This window comes from Balaenoptera borealis (assembly GCF_965194805.1).
Source record: "Balaenoptera borealis genome assembly, chromosome: 8".
Classification (NCBI taxonomy): Eukaryota; Metazoa; Chordata; class Mammalia; order Artiodactyla; family Balaenopteridae; genus Balaenoptera; species Balaenoptera borealis.
Genome location: NC_138865.1, coordinates 5,721,781 through 5,742,056, shown reverse-complemented (window position 1 = coordinate 5,742,056; position 20,276 = coordinate 5,721,781). Strand labels below are relative to the sequence as shown.

Sequence of the window (20,276 nt, the reverse complement as noted above, 5' to 3'; positions counted from 1 at the left end):
TGTGGGCATCCCCAGGCAGGCATATTATTCTCATCTAGGGACTGAACATTTCTAGTTAAATCAGAGTAGAAACCAGAACCTTCTTGGATAACGGAAGAGGCAACACAGGATGAAAAGCACTGGACACCAGGCATTGGAAGACCCATCCGCCCTGCCAGGAATTAGGACCACTCTCCTCTGGGGTTTCGCTATTCATCGGTAAAAACAAAGGGATTGGATTCTAAGTGTCTTCCCAGTTCTAAAATTCAATGCTTTTATATCCAAGACAATATATATATTCTTTATTCATATGAAAAGCGAGTTGAAAGAAAACAACAAAAGCAAAATAAAAACTTTTTTTCTACCTGAAAAAAACTTGAGAAATAGATATATAAAACAAACATCATTCTTTCCTCTATATATTCATCCCTGTATATTCCTGTATACTCATCCCTGTATATTCCTCCCCCACCCCCATTGTTATTGAAAAGTAAAAAAAAAGTTCTTTTAAGGATTAAATGTTCCATTTAGTTTTTTAATCATCCCTGAAATCTTGTCCCATTAATAGAAAATGGGGTCAGAAGCACTTTATTAATGGAAATTCCTTCAATGTGCTTCCAAGGAAAACTAAACCATCCTTAATACCTACGATATAAAGCAAATAAACAAAAAACCCCAGCCGAGAGCAAAACCCAACCAGTTCTACGTCCCCAGCACTGATCAAGCATAACTGAAGTGTACTAAGCCATTTTCATGTCACTTGGAGTGTAGATTTATTTGGATTTAAGAATCTCCTGAACAAATTACATCAACCTCACTCCATGTCCTTCCTTAATAAAACTATGACTGGACAAACATCAGACTTTTAAAATTCTAAGAATAATAGAAAAGTAAAAATAGATTTCCTAGGGAAATTCCTCTCCTTAAACCTTACATGGTCTTGCTGCTTCTGTGAAATCTTTCTCTTTGGAGTAACTTGGTAACATAGTTTTTTGTGTTTGTTTTTCAGCTGGATTCATACAAGGGCACTGAATTAGAACTTCAGTTAATTTACGGAGCATGAATTTTTATGACCAGTAAGTTACCTCTGCTGTAAAAGGAAAATGGCAGACGTCAATGAAGGCATGGAGACACTCCAAGTCCATTTCATGATGTAATTTAAGTCTTAGATAGCACACCCTCATTGCAAAATAAAACAAGAACACAGAATGGTATGAGCACTCTAGAATCATCTGCAGCACTTTTAACCATTCTAGTCGGAGAATGGCCCATTCTAAACCTGCGACAGGTTGTCAGAGCGGTCATGCCCTTCACCTCCACCCCACCCACCCACTTAAGAGGATCCATTCATAGCTACTCACTACTGCAGGATTTGACCTGAGAAATGCTAGGATTTATTAACTCAGCAGTTGTTTGCAAAAGTCCCTAAATCATCTTTGCCCTTGGCCAGCAAGGGGACTGCTCAAGTTCTCAGAAGCAGCTGGTGAGTTTCTTAGCCAAGTTCTTCAGGTGCAGGAAGTTCTTCGGGACAACCTACTTTGTCGTGGCATTTACATATCTTTAAACCAGACTTCCTGGATCTAGGAAATGTTATTCCTGACTCCTTTGACCCAGAGACTGGCTAAAATTTAGTTTTTATAACCTGTAGGTAATCACTGTTTCTTCCTTCCTTTTTTCTTTCTAGGAGCTGGCATGGTAGTTAAATTTTTCTAAAACAGTCATATTAATATGTTCAAAAATCCACTGCTGGGTCTCGGAGAGAGGGTCACATCTGGCCATGAAAATCTTCTTCTCTGCAGGGCTGCAATCCATGCAGCTGTTACTCACAGGATGGAATAATGTTCTGTCCTGCAGGGATCGGGAAGAAAAGAAGAGACTGATATCATACACGGTGAATGCTTGGAACCCAAAATATAAAGAGGAAGTAAAATAACCCTGCTGATACTTCAGTGTATACCCAGAGTGTGAAAAAAATAGACCACCTCCCAACTCAAACAACAGGAGGCGGAGCTGCCACACGGAATGTGGTTTCCTAGGAACCGTTGGTGCAATGTGGGCCCTCCAAGCAGATTCAGCCAGAAACAAAGAATTCATTCATTCATGGATCTTTAAAAAATATAATCCATTCATTTCCTGCTCTGTGGTAAGCATTTTGTTACACGCTCGGGTTTGGAAGATGAAAAGTGCATGAGGTTGCTTGTCAAGTAGCTGCTAATCTAGCTGTTTGGGGAGAGGAATGCGTACAGAAATGGTCATTTAGTCCGCAGCAGACACCGCCACAGCCGCGCACACACACCCAGAGGACCAGAAGAGTCATCATGTTCCCTAGCCTTGTACTGGGAAAGGGAAATACCAGAGGACCAGGGACCAAGTGAGCTGGGTGCTGGGTTGCCCAGGTCCCAGGATGAACTCGGGACTGGGGGTACACAGTGCACAGGCAGAATCTCCAAGCACAGGCTCAAATTTGTTGACTCTTGAGCTACTGCCTCTTCCCGACCCCTTTATCGGCATCCCTGCTCTTCCTGGGATGCAATTCTCCCCGCCTTTTGTAAAGTGGAGGGAGGCAGTGTTAGCTCAGTATGTGATAAAGAGAACGGCTCTGTGAATGAAGGTGCTAGCAGGGCACAGAGCTTAAGTGGTGAGCAAGCCCATTATGTGAATAGCCTCTATTAGTACACACTGCTTTTTATTGTGCAATCAGGGAGAAGGAAACCAGTGCTACGAGAGAGGGATCTTTCCTTAACTAGCAATAAACGCTTTTGTTTCTTATCGTGTCTATGCATTAAAAAAAAAAGGGCCAATAACATGTAAAAACATCCCCAGATCGCTGCTGAAATTTTGGGAACAAGTTATGTTTTATTATTTAGCTTAGGAAACATTTAGAGGGTCTGCTTATTTTCTTTAACTGAGGGACATTAGACTCAGCTTTTAGGCATCCCATGTTAGCATTTCTGGGTTACACTGGTTGTCAACTAATATTTAACGTCCTTTCGGACCCGGATGTTTGCCTAGTTGGGTGCCCGTGAAGGAAGGAAGAATAAGGAAGGAGGAAGGCGGCCCCAAGCCTCGTTTGCATGTTTCCACTTTCAGTGTAAACACAGAGCTACATCTAGTACATAGGCTCCCTTCTCTCCTCTGCCCTCTTTCAAGTCTCCCAGGTTTATTGTGGATTTCACTTTCCTTACACACGAGAGGGCTGCTGATTTCTCCTGCCCATTTTCCTCATCCCCTGCTTCACTGGCTGCCCTTTGACCCCAGGGCAGCCGGCAAGAGCTCTCCTTTCACGGGCGTGGTCACAGATTCTGGAGGAGGAGGCTGTGCCCTGAGCTCACCCGCCTCTTCCCTCCTGGGGCTGATGTTGATGCTGAGGTCACAGATCCCATCCCACAGCCGCCCCCGCGCCTCCCTAGGCAGCAGCTCCTTGGCCCTCCCAGCCCCCTCCTCCCCAGCACCCCTCCCACTCCGTCTCCTGCCCCACTTTCTACCAATTTAGCTACACAGGCCTAATATATTCCCATCAGCTTTTCAAAGAGCATCCTTAAGCTGTTACATTCGTGAAAATTCTATGTGACCTGCTAAATTCTAAAATTCACTCTGTTCCACATCCAGGTACTTCTTTTCCTTCATAACTATCTAGATTTCTTCCTATTGTCACTTTTGTCAGTAGCTCACGTGGGGACCCCCCCATAGACTTGCAGTTTCTCTCCCCAAACACATATTTCCGTAAAAACTAAAAAATGAGGGAAAAAAAGGAGTAGAACATGTTTTAATTCCCTTCCCTTCTCAGTGTGTGCGCCTCAGCGTGGATGCAAAAGCCAAACCAGATTTTCTGAACATGTTCTTTTTCCGAATGTTATTTTCCAAGCCATAAGGTGATCGTACTTTTCCAAATCTCCAGCTGGAATACACGCTCCGGCAGATCCAGGTATGCTCGTGGGGACAGTTGGGTGGGATGAACAGATTCAGCATGACCCTGAACCATCCAGAGTATGTTTCTGTAACTATACTTCATGTTCTCATAAACGTTGAAAAGTAGAATTCCCCACATCTATCTGTGTCTGAGACGCTTCATCAGTAAAACGAGGGGGTGGATAACATCCATCTCTGAAGCCTCTCCCAGCCATAAAATTGAATGAACATTTTTTTCCGAAGTTCACTGGTGACGAATGACAGGGCATCAAATAGACACTATCCACCATATTCTGGGGACTAATAGATGATTGCTCTCTGGTTGTAGACTGACCTTCCGTGTCTTTGGCGTGTCCAGCAGGTCCTAAAGGGGAACCTTCTGAAAGCACCTTTAGTGTCCCCAAGACATGCGTTTTCCACTTTGACCTTGGGAGCTACATACACTGCCATCATTATATTTCTCCTCAGCTCAGCTTCTGGATCGCGAAACGTCGTTACCAATGTTTCTCCTGGCTGGCGCGTCGTCGCTGGTGAATGTGGCCCCTTCTCCGACACCAGCCCTTTTTAAAAATTTTTTCTTGGAGTCTAGTTGATTTACAATGTTGTGTTAGTTTCAGGTGTACAGCAAAGTGATTCAGTTATACATGTACATCTACCCACTCTTTTTTAGATTCTTTTCCCATATGGGCCATTATAGAGTGTTGAGTAGAGTTCTCTGTGCAATACAAGTAGGTTCTTATTAGTTATCGATTTTATATATAGTAGTGTGTATACAGTGGAATATTACTCAGCCCTAAAAAGGACAAAATAATGCCATTTGCAGCAACATGGATGGACCTAGAGATGATCATACTAAGTAAGTCAGACAGAGAAAGATATCACATGATATCACTTATATGTGGAATCTAAAAAAAGGGTACAAATGAACTTATTTACAAAATAGAAATAGAGTTACAGATGTAGAAAACAAACTTATGGTTACCCAGGGGTAAGGGAGGGGAGGGATGAATTGGGAGACTGGGATGGATATCTACACACTACGACAGCCCTTTTCTCCTTTAGTCTCCTCCGTCATGACAAGATATGCTGGCACAGAGCCAAATAGAGTTTTCTCCTCTGGGATAGAGTTCTGAGCCCTCTGGCAAGTCTGGTGTTCCCTAACAACCCTCCTGAAAGGGCACTTTTACCTGGACTCTTCTCTGTTCAGTCCGGAGGGAGGGCAGAGCCTGTGCCCCGGGTGTTCAAAAAGTAACGCCGCAAACTGTATCTCCTGCATCCTCCCGCCTTCCCTGACCGCTTCCTCCCTTGTTTTTTTCTGTTTGTTTTTGCCTAAGAAAGTTAGATATCCTTGAGCAGGAAATGAAAAAGTTCAGATTCAGCATTATGGCACTGCCCTTCATAACCAAATCAGGTCAGGCTAAATTCCAATTGGTCCCCAGGGTGAAGGCTGGGTGGGACTTTTCAAGTAGGTCCTGGAGAGGGACACCTCTTCAAAGCAAGCTGGTATGACACTCCAGGGTATTCAGAGGCCAGCACTAAATTTTATTAGATTCTGTACCTCTGTAGGGTCCAAATTTTAAAAGAACAGGTATGTTGTAGAAAACATTACCCACTGTGTTCAGGGTAGTAAAAGAATCAAACATCAAAGATGCAGAGGCAGTAAAATAGGTGGGTGAGTTCATAATGTACAAGAAGATGACCCTGAGAATAAACCCCCACACGGCGGCAGGGTACAGGGGGCCAGGGCTTTATTCCACAGGAAATTTGGTCATATTCCTGTCACACCACTCATCTGTTACATGACCCTGGTTGGTTGCTTAATTCTCTGAACCTCAGCTTCCTCACTTGTGAAATATAGATAATAATATCTGCTTCACGAGTTTGCTGTGGATAAAATGAGTTAATATATGTAAAATCGCTGGCACAATGTCCTACATGCAGTAACTAACGAAGTAATGGTTATTCCACGCCTGCTCTCCTCTTAATTTGTTTTCAGTCAGGGAGCGTCCCCAGTTCTAAAAATCAGAACGCACTAACCATCTGGTCTGAGACCAGCTATTCAAGACCAAATTGCATTTTCTGAAATCCTGGCGAAATAGAATTTGCAAAAATTGGCACCTGTCTCGACCCGTTATCCGAATGGATACATCAGTACCTCCTGGTTTAAGCAAAAGATTTATGGACCAAAGTAATTAGTTCAGGAATGAGCTCTTCTGTTTAGTTATGGTCCGGGTGTTTACATGTTGCCTGAAATACAACGTGATCCAGGGCATCTGGGTTCAACAAATATTTATTAAGCGCCTTTTATTTTCCGGTGTGTGTTAGGAAGTAGGCATAGAAAGATAACCTAAGATGCCTCCCCTGGCCCAAGAAGTGGGGGAGACCAATAGGTAAACAAGACATGATTGAAGCAGAAAGTGTCAATGAGATTGTAGCTGCGGGGGAATAGGATGAATAAAGAAGAATGTGTGAACAGAGACATGTGAACTAACAGGTATATTTATGCATTCAGTTTATTCAACAAGAGTCTACAGGGTGCTTACTATCTGTCAGGCACTGTCTTAGGTGTTTGGGATGTATCAATAACCTTAATAATATAAAAATTCCTGCCCTTCTGGAGCTTACATTCTAGAGGTGGGGTTGGGGGTAGAGCAGTAGGGCACAGACCATAAACCATGAGTGTAATTGTTTCCATGGCCTGTTCAAAGGTGACATGGAACAAATCAAAGCAGTCCGGAGAAACTGGAGTGCCAAGGGAAGGGCTGGTCTGCAAACTTAAATAGGGAGGCAAGGGTAAACCTCACTGGGAAGGTGACATTTGAGTAGGTGATGTTTGAAGAAGGTAAGGGAATTGGCAATGCAAGTATCTGGAGGAAGAGGTGCCAGACGGGGCAACAGCCAGTGCAGAGGCCCTAAGCAGGGATGCAGTGTGGGTTAGAGTAACACGAGGAGGCCAGGGTGAGGGAGAGTGGTCGGAGATGAGTCAGAGGTGATGGAGGGCTCCGTCCATCATGTGCTGGGGACCAGCAGATCACTTGGCGTGGCCCAAGCACAAGGAGCAAGGGGGAAGATTCCAGAGGGTGACAGATGAATTCCACATCATGAAGAGACTGGGGTGCAACGCTAAGGCTTGACTTTTCAGGCAAGCGTGCGGGATGGTTGTTGGAGGATTTAAAACAGTGGAGTTAAGGATCCACATCTTGGGTGCCTCATGCTGGTGGCAGAGAGGAGGATGGGGTGGGAGTGGGGGACTCTGGATACAGCCGGAGGCACAGCTGGAGGCTACTGCAGTGGTCCAGATTTGAGCCGAGGTGAAAGCAACAGCAATGGGGAGGAGTTGGGGGTGACCTGAGACATGGTTGGAAAGCTTTTTCAGGAGGTGAATGCACAGGGCGTTCTGATTTGATGGGACGTGGGGATTAAGGTGGAGGGAGGGGATGACTAGAGGAAAAGCAGTGTTGAGGTGAGAATTGCGGAAAGAGGAGCAGGATTGGGGGTGGGGATGATGATCTCTGTTTCAGGTATAATGAGTCATAGGTGTTTATGGGACATCCAGGTTTAGATGCCCCGAAAGCAGTTGGGTATAGGCTGGACCTCAAGATAGCTTCTCTGTAAAGTGGGGAGAGTCGAGTTACTCCCTCCTGCTGACTGTTCATTTCTGTGTAACTCACACTGACAGCAAATGCATTTGTGAGAGACATCGCCTTCATGTCCTTTTGTTTCTAGTATGGATATGAGAGAAGGAAGGCTCGGAATTATGAGACTAGTTTTTAATCCTAGTTTTATCTCTGACAGGAATCTCTGATGGCCCCTTCGTTTGCTAGTGATTTCAGTTTTCCATCTGCAAGACGAATGGAGTGGGAGGAGGAGGGAGGGATGAGATAAGGGACAAAAATATCCGCCTTCCCACCTCCTAGGGTCGTGGAGAAGAACAAGGTGGATATTATGAGTGGCCTCTGAGTTCTGGGAGAAAGACACATCAGGTGGTTTTTTTCCTGCCTATTTTTGCTGTTGGCATCTGGGAGAATGCGAATAACACCTTGACAGGCATAAAAGGGACAAAGCAGTCTGATTGCCTATCCTTTTCCATTTTTTCTTTGGACAGGTACAGTTCCTCACAGGGGGAGAAAATTGGTCTTCCTGCATCAGTGGATAATTTGGCCAATCAGAAATAATGCCTCTGATGCCCCGACCGACAGAGCCCTCGGTGTGTGTGCTGAGACAGTGCTGACAGCCCCTGCCTCCTGCTGCATCACTGGGTTTCTGGGCTACAGGCAAGTGATGGGCATGAGCACACCCTCAATTCTCAGAGCAGCCAGGATCATTACAGAATCGGCTGTGATTTGTTAAATCTCTGCTCTTCACACCATTCAAAGACTTCCCAGCCTCTTCGCTAAATTCTTAGCATGGTCCCGAGGTCTTGTATAGGCAGGCCTGCCCCTGGCCTTAGAATTCATCATTTCCCCTCACACTCAGACGCTTCAACTGGCTTCTCCGTTCTTCCAAGGAAACCAAGCTCTTCCCTACCCGAGGGCATTTGCATAAGCCGATCCCTGTATCTGGGATTTTTTTTAAACTTAATTTTTATTTTATATTGGGGTATAGTTGATTTACAATGTTGTGTTGGTTTCAGGTGTACAGCAAAGTGATTCAGTTATACATATATTGGTTCGGCCAAAAAGTTCATTTGGGGGACTTCCCTGGTGTTCCCGTGGGTAAGACCTCGAGCTCCCAATGCAGGGGGCCCAGGTTCGATCCCTGGTTGGGGAACTAGATCCTGCATGCCACAACTAAGGAGTCCACATGCCGCAACTAAAGATCCCACATGCTGCAATGAAGACCCGGCGCAGCCAAAATAAATAAGTAAGTAAGTAAATAAATAAATAAATAAAAATAAACCAAACTCCTGCCAACATTACATAAAAGAAAGTTCATTTAGTTAATGAATACGTTGTTCAATAAAGTTCTTGGGGAAAATGAAAAATGTGTCTTTTATTTTTACTTAAAACTGAACGAACTTTTTGGCCAACCCAATACATATATCCATTCTTGTTCAGATTCTTTTCTTCACTTGCCTAAATCCTACTCATCTTTTAGGTATCCATTTAAAAGCTACTGTGTCAGAGCAGCCTTGCATACCTCTCTGACCTGGGTAGAGCCCAGTGTTCCGTTCCCATATTATCCTGTACACTTAATGTATTCAATTTAAAAATCTGTCTGCTTCCCCAATAGACTGAAAACTCCAAGAGTAGAGAAAACCCATCTGTTCCATATCTTGTTTCCATCTGTCCATAGCTGTTCATCTCCCCTCAGTAAACCTGCCAGCAGTCACATCAACATAATAATAGCTGCTATTTATCGAGTATGTATTTATGTGCCTCGTAGTGTTAAATGTTCTACCCAGATTTTCTCATTTTATCTACTTCATCCACATAAGCAACCTGAAGAGAGAGTGAATGTGGACAAACAGGAAGCCAGGTTCGTCTGTTTATTTAACAAATGCTAATTCAGCACCTACTATGTGCCAAGCAGTGTTTTAGGTACTGAGGATACTGCATGAGAGAAAGCAGAGAAAAATCCCTGCTCTTGTGGAATTTACATTCTAATATTTAGTGACAGTTAAATAGCTAAAATAGTATAGGAAGACGACTAGACAGCCTATCATTGCCTCTATGTAAACTTACTAGGAGAGCTAAAGTCAAATCAGGAGAAGTTTTTCGGGCACCTGAGAGAGTAATAGCTGACACTCATTGAACTCTTATTAAGTGCCGTGTCCTAGGTGCATTTAGCTTTTATTTCATCATCACAATAATCTTCTAAGGTAGATACTGTTATTATTGCCATTTGATAAACGAGGAAACAGAAGCACAGAGTAAGGAAGTTTCCCAAGATCCCAGAGCTAGGACCACCGCGGAGCCAGAACTCAAATCCCAGGTCCCTCAGGGTCCAGCCCCTGTGTTCTCGGCCTCAGCCTGTCTCACCCCTGTCTTCTTCTTCTTATTTTTTAAAAAATATTTTGGCCATGCTGCACAACATGTGAGATCTCAGTTCCCTGACCAGGGATCGAACCCTCACCCCTTGCATTGGAAGCGTGGAGTCTTAACCACTGGACCGCCAGGGAAGGCCCTCACCCCCTTCTTAGCCGAGCCAACTAGCGGTCCTGCTCCAGACCCACACATGCTCAGTAGCGAAGAACTGTCCTCCTTAGCAAATACTAATTTCAAATTTGTATAGTTCCGATTACCAGGATCCTTTAAAGTTTGACAGTCTTGATCTTGACAGACATTCAGTTCAGGAAGTGTTTGTCCATATGTTAGAGCCTGAGATAGATTGTGATGAAATCTTTTTACTAGTGACCAGAGGGTGGCAGTGAAGCCTGTTAGGTAAAATGGTAACCAGCAGGGATATGGCTAAGGTACCCAGATATGGCAAAAGTTAAAAGGACGTGACGACGAAGTGACTTCAGCTGGATTAGACACACAGACAGAAACAGAATGGGAAGGCAACACTGCTGAAAATGTAGCTTCTTTGCAGGGGTGTCTGTACTCCCCACCCGGGAGTTAACCTCGCTCATCTTTGAACTGTCAAGTTGCACTGAAGATCACAACTTCTCAGGGTACAATGCTCATGTCTCCTATTGTGTCTCCTATTATTTTCAGAGTATAGGGTATGATGTAGACATTGTGCATCTGCTTTTCAGCAAGATGTTTGAAAATCCCCCTTTGTTTTCCTATGGGTAAGCTGGAGAAATGTGGGCTAGAAGATAATTCACCATTAGGTGAATTTGTATCTGGTTGAGTAACTGCACCCGATGGACCAATGTCTCCTCCATCATAGGATGGAGAGCTCGGTTCTGGGCCTTGTTCATTGGGATCAACAGCTTAGATGAGGGCCTGGGTGCACGCTACTTTGCCCTAACTCACGGCTGGAGTAAAACTAGTTCACCTGGTAATAAGCTGGATCAAAGAGTCGAAATCCAGGCTGGGGTAAATCTCGTGAGGGAGAATTTAATAGAAACCAATGGATGGCTACCCAAGTATAAAAGGTGAACTGTACAGGTAGAAGACTACAGAGACGTGTCTGTGTAGCAAAGCAAGAGTGGTTTTTTTAATACTGAAAGCTCATTAAGAGGCCAAGTATGTGAAGTTAAGGCAGAAAGTCAATCAACTCAAGCTAGTTCAACAGGCATATACTGCTCATAACAAAGGGGTGCTAGAAACTCATTCTATTCTTTGGTCAAACACACCTAGAATAGTGTGTTCCCTTTTGGGCATCACGCCACCCTCTAGGACCATCTGGAGTGTGTTAAGAATCTGTGTCCGGGAGGCTGAGGTAGGTCCCAATGAAGCTATCTGAAGAAAAATTGGGCCATGTAATTGGAAGTAAGGAGTAAAGATCAGGCAAGCATTGTTCAAGGATCTGGAATCCGTCTTGACCAAAATGGATGAAATTTAATCTGTGTGGTACCAAAAGTCTTAGAGCTTTGTGATACTTGGGACTGTCCAGAAATGAAGGGGCCGATCAGGGATAGTGTGACTGTCTAAGTATGACCACAAGTCCAGGATTTTGTAGTGGGGCTTCATTTATCAGAACGAGAGTCGAATTTCACACCTTTTAATTAAACTCTGTTTCCTCATTTTAGGTCCTAAATCAATACCAAACCGGAATGATTTAAAAATAACAACCTTGTGGCCATCCATCTGGCATCTTCGTGAACCAGCAGGATTTTATGAGCTGAGAGGCTAAAGCCCTGGCACGTAACACAAGGTACCATAAATAGTCAGATGTGGGCACATGCCAAGAATTCCACCCACTCACTTTTCAAAGTACTGTGACTGTTTCACTGTTATCAGTTTAGCCTGACAGGTGTCTTTTTATCTGTATTTTCCTGTTTGATGTTATTTTTAAGCCCTTTCTTATGGAAGTTAAACTATAAGGACACCCCAGAGAGCAACTCAGAAAAGTGATGTAAACCTTTCACTTTTGGACTTTGGGGAGGTTGTGAACTTGGTTCTGAGACCAAAAGATGTGCTAAGTTTCATCCAGTGCGGCTTGGGGTTCCTGGAGGGGATCGCATCAGTAATTGAGCCCATTTAATGAATATTTATTTACAAATGTCTACGTAGTAGTTATTAGGTGGGCCATACAGAAATACAAGAAAAAGTTCCTGCCCTCAGATAATTAACATCTATAAGCGGAGACTTACCATGCATAATACAATGTTCTAAGTACAAAGAAGGGAACAAAATGGTATAGGAATACAAGCAGAGGGGCAATTTCCAGCTACAGTAGGAGGGAAGAGTAGGGTAAGGAAAGTAGGTAAAAACTGGAACTAGAAAAGTGATTCTCCATCTGGCTTCCCATCAGAACCTTTTAGGAGCTTTTTAAAACTACCAATACCCAGGCTTCTCTTTCTAGAGCATCAGTCTATCCTTATGCCAACAGCACACTACACTAATAATTGTATTTTTGTAATGTTTGGGTACCTGGCACTTTTATAGTGTTTGATACTTGTTCTTTTTCTTCTTCAACTTTTTCTTGGCTATTCTTGGCCCTTTGATTTCCATATAAATTTCAGAAGCAGCTCATCAATTTCCACAAATAAACCTGCTGGGATTTGATTGGTTTTGCATGAAATGCTAACACCTGCTTGAGAACGGATGTCTTCACAATATTGTCTTCTTATCCTTGAACATGGTAGCTTTCCTTTGTATTTTTAAAAGTTCCTCTTAGTGATGTTTTGTAGTTTTCTGTATAAAGGCCTTGCACATCTGTTGTGAGATTTATTCCTAATTATTTGATACCTTTTATGGTGATCAAATGGAATAAGTTTAGAATTTCATTTTCCAGTTTTTTGTTGCTGGCATACAGACACTTGATTGTCTTATATTTACCTTGTATCCAGAACTATGCTGAATGTACTTACTAACTTTAATAGTTTAGATGTATAACCTTTGGATTTTTTTATGTACACAACTATGTCGCCTGTGAGTAAACTGTTTTATTTCTTCCTTTCTGTTTCTTATACCTTTTAATTTCTTTATCTTGCCTGATGGCTCTGGGAAGCCCCCCTGTGCAATGTTGAATAGAAGTGACGGTAGCAGACATTATATTTTATTCCCAGTCTCCAGAGGGAAGTTGAAACATTTCACCACTAAGACTCATGTTATGGGGTTTTGGTTCTTATTAGGTTAAGTTTGTTTATTTCTATCAGTTTACTTTCTGTATGGCTAAGACTTATTAGTCAGAGGGTTAAAAACTTGAGGATTCATAAATAGACCATGCATATAAGGCCCCTCGACTTATGACAAGGGTGCCACTTCCCTGCAGTGGGAAAAATGATTTTTTTTAAGTAAATGATGATTGATCAATTGAATATAAATATGAAACAAACAGCCCCATTTTACATTGTAAACAAAAACTATTCCAGGGAATATATACCACAATGCAGAAGGTTAAACAGCAAAGCTTCCAAAGATGACTTAGAATACTACCTTCTTGACTTTGGTGTGGGCAAAGATTTCCTAAACAGGACACAGAAAACACCAATCAGAAAGAAGAGCTCTTCACCAAGGAGAGAGAAAAGGCCAGAAACTGACTAGAGTAAGATATTTACAAATAACCACTATACCTAGATATACCAAAAACTCTTCAAAATCTGTAAAAAAAAAAAAAAAAAAGAAAGAAAGAAAAGAAAAAAAAAAGTCAGACAACCCATGTTAAAACATGGTCAACAGACTTGAACAGGTTCTTCTCAAAGAAGATCTCCAAAAAGGCTAACAGACGTGTGATCTCACTCTACAACCACAGAACGGAAAAAGGAAGAGAAAAAGAAACCGACGTGCCAGGTGTTGGTGAAGGTGGGAAGGTCTGGGTTCTCAGGCAGCATCTGCCCACAGTTCTTCAGGCCCCAGGATTTCAGTGCCTGCCGACCTGACCTCCTGAAGCTGGCCCCTGTATCTCGCTCTAGGGCCTCTGTTCTCTGGGCTCTAGAACAGCTCCGTCTGTAAGAGCAGCAGCCCAGAGGTGTCAGGAATAAACACCCCCCAGGAGCAGCCGTAAGCCGAGACTGGCTGTGGTGGTGTTTAAATATCCCAACCCCCTTCCCGTCGGTACGTGGTGTAGACCATTGCAGAGGTGTTGGTGGGCTTGGTCTCCCCTTGCCCACAGTGGTACTTGCTTTATCATAGGCCCTATACTGGTTCCCATTCCTTCCCTGTTTCACTTCCCTACTCTCTGCCATGATTTTGGAGGCAGGTGGGCATCTCCCAAATAAACCACTTGTACTCAAATTCTCACTTCAGGGTCTACATCTGGGGAAACCCCAATGAAGATATATGTTATACTCCCATAAAAATGTTTCCTTACCAGAAAAGGACATGTGAGATAGCTCTTGATCTGGGGGGATAACAGTAGTTAATATTTCTTAGCATAGTTTGCTATACAGCACGATATAGCTCCCCACTATTCTCAGTGTAAAAAGTGTACTTGTCACTCACATGGATGGAAATTGGATCATATGGTCAGAAACCTTGCTGGAAGTTTTCCACGGTTTATCTCACTGAATTACTGTCTCTGTTTTATTGACGTGGAAGTTGAAAATCACACATGTGAAATAACTCACTCAAGATCACATTACAGTTCCAGGATGAATTAGAATGTCTTAGGCCAGACAAGCCACCGTGACGTTGACCAGATTGTGAAGAGGCAGGATGAGAATTTGGGAGAAGGCACTTCATCTTCTCGGTGGGAAACCAAGTAACGTATAAACCAGAGGGATGCAGTGACCAGCTCTTGTGGGCACCCCTCTGACTTCAGGACGGAAGGTGGGTTAGGGGGGGAAGGGCGGAGGCAGGGTGGCCCTTTAAGGGAGCCTTTGCAGCAATCGGGGACTGAGACGGGAAGGGCTGCAGCCAGGGCTGTGGCCACAGGGACGGCAAGGCGAGGGAGGGGTTCGCACGTCTTAGGGACCAACTAGATGTAGGGGGTTAAGGAGGCGGCGGGACAGTTTCTTGTTTCAGCTGTCGTTTTGAGTGTCGGCTGGTGACTTGAATATTTTTACTGAGGTCTCTTCTGCGAGTCATCGTTCTTGTAGCCGGGGTCCCCCTGGTGGCGAAAGAAACCGAAAATGGGATTTCTTACCCTGGGTACCTGCTACGAGGGGAGATGGCTGGGCAGGAGCCTAGTTACCCGACCCTAGGATAGGGATTCCTTCCTTTTCTCGTGGTGGCAAAGAGCCGCACAGAAAAATAACTGAGAGCCAGGGGGCGGAGGGTCAGGGAGGGTGGTCCAGTTCTAAGCTGGGTAAGTTTCTGGGGTTGTAATACACAGCATGGGGACTACAGTGAATAACTCTGTATCGTATACTTGAAAGCTGCCAAGAGAGTAGATCTTAACAGTTCTACACACACACACACACACACACACACACACACACACACACACACACAGAGAACTCCGTACAGTGATGCATTTGTTAACTATACTTGTTGTGGTGATCATTTCTCAGTGCATACGTATATCAAATCGTTACGTTGTATACCTTAAACTTACACAATGTTGTGTGTCAGTTATATCTCAGTAAAGCTGGGGGGAAAGGGGAAAATCTTCCTGAAAAAAAAAAAAAGGCCAACAAGATCTGAAAGCTGATGGGTGCTGAGAGGTCAGAAAGCCAGGCCGACGGCGCCCTTCCTCACTCAGGCAGGTCGCCGGCAGCCACTACTCAATCCAGGAAATCTCTGTGCGCCTGGGAGAAGCGCTTGTCTGGTCTTGGTGATGCAGAATCCAACAGGCATCAGGACTCGCCCCGGGGAATATTGATCGGATTGCTTAAGGGCGCAGGAAAGAGGAGAGACTTCAAGGCCCGATGCACCTGCGCTCGAATGCTGGCTTGGCCCCAAATCTGTTTCTTCCTCTGTGGATTGTCCGTAACAGGCCCAGGTGGTTGTGAAGTGTGTAAGACACTAGCTCTGTGAATCTTCACCAGCTGGAGGATGAGGAGGACGGAGCCCAAGAGATGCCCCACGGGGGTCCTTTAGGCAGTTAGCAGAGTCTCAGGGATCCACGTGGATTCGTCAGTGTGCTGATACAAAGGGGGACCCCAAAGCCGACTCCAGAGATTGCTAAGCTGTCCAAAGCCCCCAGGGCCAAGCAATGCCTCCAAACAGACAAGGCGGCACCCACCAGAGGGACTTCTCGCTCTGTGCCTCGGGAAGGGCCCTTGGAATAGACAAGGGTCTTTCTCAAACAGGTACATTTGAACAGGCCTGAATCATCACCTGAGATGAGCTATTTCAGAAACTTTCCATTTTAGGCCTTGGGCATGTTCCCGATGATGTATAAATCGTGCTTGCTGTATAACTACCCGGTGAGTGAAACCAGAGTCACATGAGGCCAGGTCTGAGGAAAGAGACCAGCACAGTTGTGCCGGGTGGGTCCCTGTACTTTCCTGGCTTAACTGGGCATTATGGTGTGTTTTGTCCCTCATGCTGTAAGCAGTGATGAGAAACGGTCCGCTCCGTGGGGACCAACAGCACACGAGGCAAACGGCAGATCAGGTATTTTATCCATGTGCCCTGAAAGTAACTTCCTAACGGTCAGCATATAACCATCAAAAACAAAACAAAACACTTCTTTATTGCACCACGCACGGACTGTATTATATTGAATAGCAAAAGGGTTTGACAAGATTAATCATTTCTGATATATCTCACAAGGAAAACAGGGAGGTTTTCCTCTTGTCTAATTTCCCCCCATCACCCCGTATCATATCGGATGCATCTTCTCATTAGCTCTTTTGATTTTAAATTGTTTTTTAAGAGAATATAACAACTGGTGTTTTGTACTTTTTCCACGACCTGCCAGATGTTGGCAGGGGTGTGTGGCAGTGTGCAGAATAAACTTGTACAAATGAGTCTGCCTTTGAGTATAATTTTCGGTGCCCACCTCTAAGAGGTAGATGCCAGAAAGCTCACTAAGTGAAGGAACAGGTATCAAAACCAGTGGTCCCCATGTTGATTCTCTGCAGACCCTTCCCTTCAGCTCTCTGTGATTTCAGGGGATACTGACTTGACCTCAGCCAAGGCTGGCCAACACTCCTGATTCAAGTGGTGGGTGGGACATTTTCCTTACAGTCTGGGGTGAGGCTGAATCATTCCAGAGTGTGAAAAGGCATACAGAGGGCATCTTCCACCTGGCCGGGGAGGCCCCTAGCAATTCTACAAACTTGAGGAGCAGAATGGAACTTACGAGTTCTTGCTAATTGACAGCTGAGTCCTGCCTGAGAAACCAAAGAAGCTGAGAGAAAAATTGTATTCTAAAAAGCTATCAAAAGATAACTTAATGAAAATATTTTAAAATATTTAATTGCTCTTTATTTTTTACTTAAATGCTCAACTCAATAAAATATGATTTTCTATTTAGTTTTGAACTATTTTTTCTAGCAATAAATGTTACCCTTCTAATTCTTTAAACTTTTAAATTCCCCAAATAAGTTCTCCTTTGCTATACTTGGGCAGGATTTTGGCCAGATTAAAAATGGGTCTTTCTATATAAGGGTTGCAACAATTAGATCTACATGAATATATTAGTATTTGTGTAAATGTAATTGTCTTAACCCAGAGAGCTCCCAAGCGAATGAGCCTGAGATGCATAATAAGTAAAGAGATGTGTTAATCCGTGTGTGTGTGTGAATTGGTGTTGTGAAAAACTCTACACGTGCACATTTGTTTGCAGGGCATGTGGCCCCTGCGTTTGGGAGCCATCTGGGTTGAGACCAGGCCCCTCCCGTGTAGGGCTTGTGTCCTGGCTCAAAGCCATGTGCAGTCATAACTGACTGTGCTCGGTGCGCACGTGGCCAGCAAAGCCAAAGCAATGCCCCTTCCTACACCCTCTGTCTTTCCCCTCATCTTTGCTGTGGTCTCCAAATGCATGAACCAAATGGCCAGGTGACAATTTAAATCAAAACAGTGCGTTAAAACCAAAAACCTTTGCGTTAGAAAACCTGAAGCAGGGCAGTTGGAGAGCTCCCTGCCCGCAGCGAGCTGGCCCTTACCTTCCGATGTCCCCAGAGCTGGTTCCCCTTCATGCCGTGACAGTCATACAGAGTGACCGGGCTGCTATGGGAGATGGCGTCGAAGCAGAATTTTCGGGTGTGCAGGGGCTCACCTGGCCGAATATCTTCTCTCCAACCAAAGGTGAAGAGCTAACAAAACAACAATAGCAGAAAAGCTACAGTGAGTTGAATTTGGAGAGATTTGGAAGCAGGGGGAGGTATGTCCTTTAGCTATGAAGAACTCCTGCTTCGTGATTTACAAGAAAAGACCTATGTCTCAGCATAATAGGGGCACTGAAAAAGGCATGCATGCTAATGCTCTGTAGCAACACCAGAAGCACTTTTGGCCAAGGCTGGCCAAAAAAGCAAATGAAGTGTTTCCGGTTAGATAGACAGAAAGAGAGAGAGAGACAGACAGACAGACAGAGGGAGACAGAGGGACAGAAAGAAGGGAGAAACTTTTTAATGATGGCCTTTACCTTCTTCATTTAGATGAAAAAAATGAGTGGGTTAAATGCCACACAGTTAGCTGAAATGAGCAGATTAACTGAGAAAAGACCGGGAGTAGGGTTGAGCTGGATGGATGCCAGCAACTTGAAAATTTTGATTTAAATGAAAGCTAAGCTTGATGAAGTAAAGAATAGGCAAATTGATTTCCTGGAGTTGGTAAGAGTAATCCTGCCGGGCATTGTAGAAAGTTCTAGACTGTGACTCCCAGTAAGAGATACAGTTTGCAAAGATGCATAGATCCCCTTTCCCCCAACTGAAAACGGAAATTTCATGAAATATTTGTCCTCAATGCATTTAATAGACTCTGATATTCCATCCAAACTTTTCCTGTCTTAGTCTATTCTATTCCATCCATCCATTCTATTATTTTATTTTATTTATTTTTAATTTAATTTAATTAATTTGTTTATTTTGGCTGCGTTGGGTCTTCGTTGCTGTGTGCCGGCTTTCTCTAGTTGCGGCGAGCGGGGGCTACTCTTCGTTGTGGTGCGCAGGCTTCTCATTGCAGTGGCTTCTCATTGCGGTGGTTTCTCTTGTTGCGGAGCACGGGCTCTAGGGCGCGAGGGCTTCAGTAGTTGTGGCACGTGGGCTCAGTAGTTGTGGCTCGCAGGCTCTAGAGCGCAGGCTCAGTAGCTGTGGCTCACGGGCTTAGTTGCTCCACGGCATGTGGGATCTTCCCGGACCAGGGCTCAAACCCATGTCCCCTGCACTGGCAGGCAGATTCTTAACCACTGCACCACCAGGGAAGTCCCCATTCTATTATTTTAAAAATGTGACTTATGGATGCACTAAATTGATTTTACAATGTATTAAATTGAAAAAACAACACTTCTGTAAGGAAAGGGTATTTTTTGGAGTTTGAGCTGGATAACCATTTGAGGGGTGCAGTACGAGAAATCCTTAAGTAAGTGGGAAAATGGACTAGATCAGCCCTAGGATTTCTTCCAATTCTAACATCTCAATGTCAGGAAACTCTGTGGATGTAAAAACAAACACAGTGCTGAGCTGTAAGCAGACAATACACTCGGCTCTGTCAAGCTGCAGATTACCGCAGTTTTGGGGTCCTACCTGGGTAAGAAAATGCAGAGAATCTGGCAAAATTCCAGGGATGGCTAACAAAAACAGTTAAATGGTGGGGACACTGCAGAAAACTTGAAAAAGCTGGGTTAAGTGGTCTGAAGAAAATCGGAAAGAACTGATCTAAATCAAACATATGAAGCCTACTGTCTGAGTTGTGGTGAGAGATTGCCTTCTGTTTCCCTGGGAGACACGACGGAATAGGATGTTTTAAATAGAGGAAGGTGTTTTAGGCTAGGCATTTGAAATAGATTCATGCAGAGGAATTGTGTGGTCTCTTTCCCTAGATTCATTGTCGCCGTTTTAATATGATTGCGGACTGAGGCATTTTTAGATTCATTCAAACCCTACGCAGGGGAATCATTTCTCAAGGAAAAGTGTCTGTTCAGCTATTTCTGGTTTTGATCACTCCCTTCAAATCAGGACCTACCGCTCCCTTGGTTTTTGAGATACTGTGCTCCTGTGTTATCCTAGAACTCTGTTCTGCCCATGTCCCGTTTCTGTCTATCCCGTCAATGTAGGTCCAGCTCAGGGTTCCTCAGATCCCACCCTTGCACCTTCCCTGGTTGGTCTCACACATGCTCAGTTTAACTCTCGCTGGCACGTGCATAACTCATCATCTGTGTTATGTCCAACCCTGTGTAGGACCTCCCTCTTACGTGTCCCATAGACATCTCAAAGTCACCACATCCTGTGTTCCATTGATTTCCTTCCCTTCTAAACCTGTTTCTGCTCCTGTGTTTTGTTT

General features: G+C 44.1%; 1 protein-coding gene and 2 long non-coding RNA genes across 9 annotated transcripts in view; 2 read left to right on the top strand and 1 right to left on the bottom strand.

Moving 5' to 3' along the window:
* The window catches only part of LOC309633379, a 95,748-nt gene extending 87,761 nt beyond the window's left edge, over positions 1 to 7,987 (top strand). The window contains exons 5-6 of one of the 2 annotated variants that reach the window (XR_014247475.1): positions 1,664 to 2,122; positions 3,767 to 7,987. This is a non-coding gene — a long non-coding RNA (uncharacterized lncRNA). Of the gene's footprint in view, positions 1 to 988; positions 1,042 to 1,663; positions 2,123 to 3,766 lie in introns of those variants that run through there. The other variant, XR_014247476.1, reaches the window with a different exon arrangement.
* Positions 1,660 to 20,276, bottom strand: part of GALNTL6 (polypeptide N-acetylgalactosaminyltransferase like 6) — a gene marked incomplete at its 3' end in the record, with an annotated part of 1,719,480 nt that continues 1,700,863 nt past the window's right edge. For 5 of the 6 annotated variants that reach the window (XM_082402133.1, XM_082402132.1, XM_082402128.1 and 2 more), the window contains 2 exons: positions 17,942 to 18,091; positions 1,660 to 1,827 (listed from right to left, as the gene is read on the bottom strand). In XM_082402133.1, coding sequence (XP_082258259.1) covers positions 1,660 to 1,827; positions 17,942 to 18,091 — 318 coding nt within the window. Of the gene's footprint in view, positions 1,828 to 11,653; positions 14,995 to 17,941; positions 18,092 to 20,276 lie in introns of those variants that run through there. The other variant, XM_082402130.1, reaches the window with a different exon arrangement.
* LOC309633385 lies at positions 7,998 to 12,898 on the top strand. The gene is made up of 2 exons (XR_014247486.1): positions 7,998 to 11,655; positions 12,467 to 12,898. It is a non-coding gene; the product is annotated as an uncharacterized lncRNA (long non-coding RNA).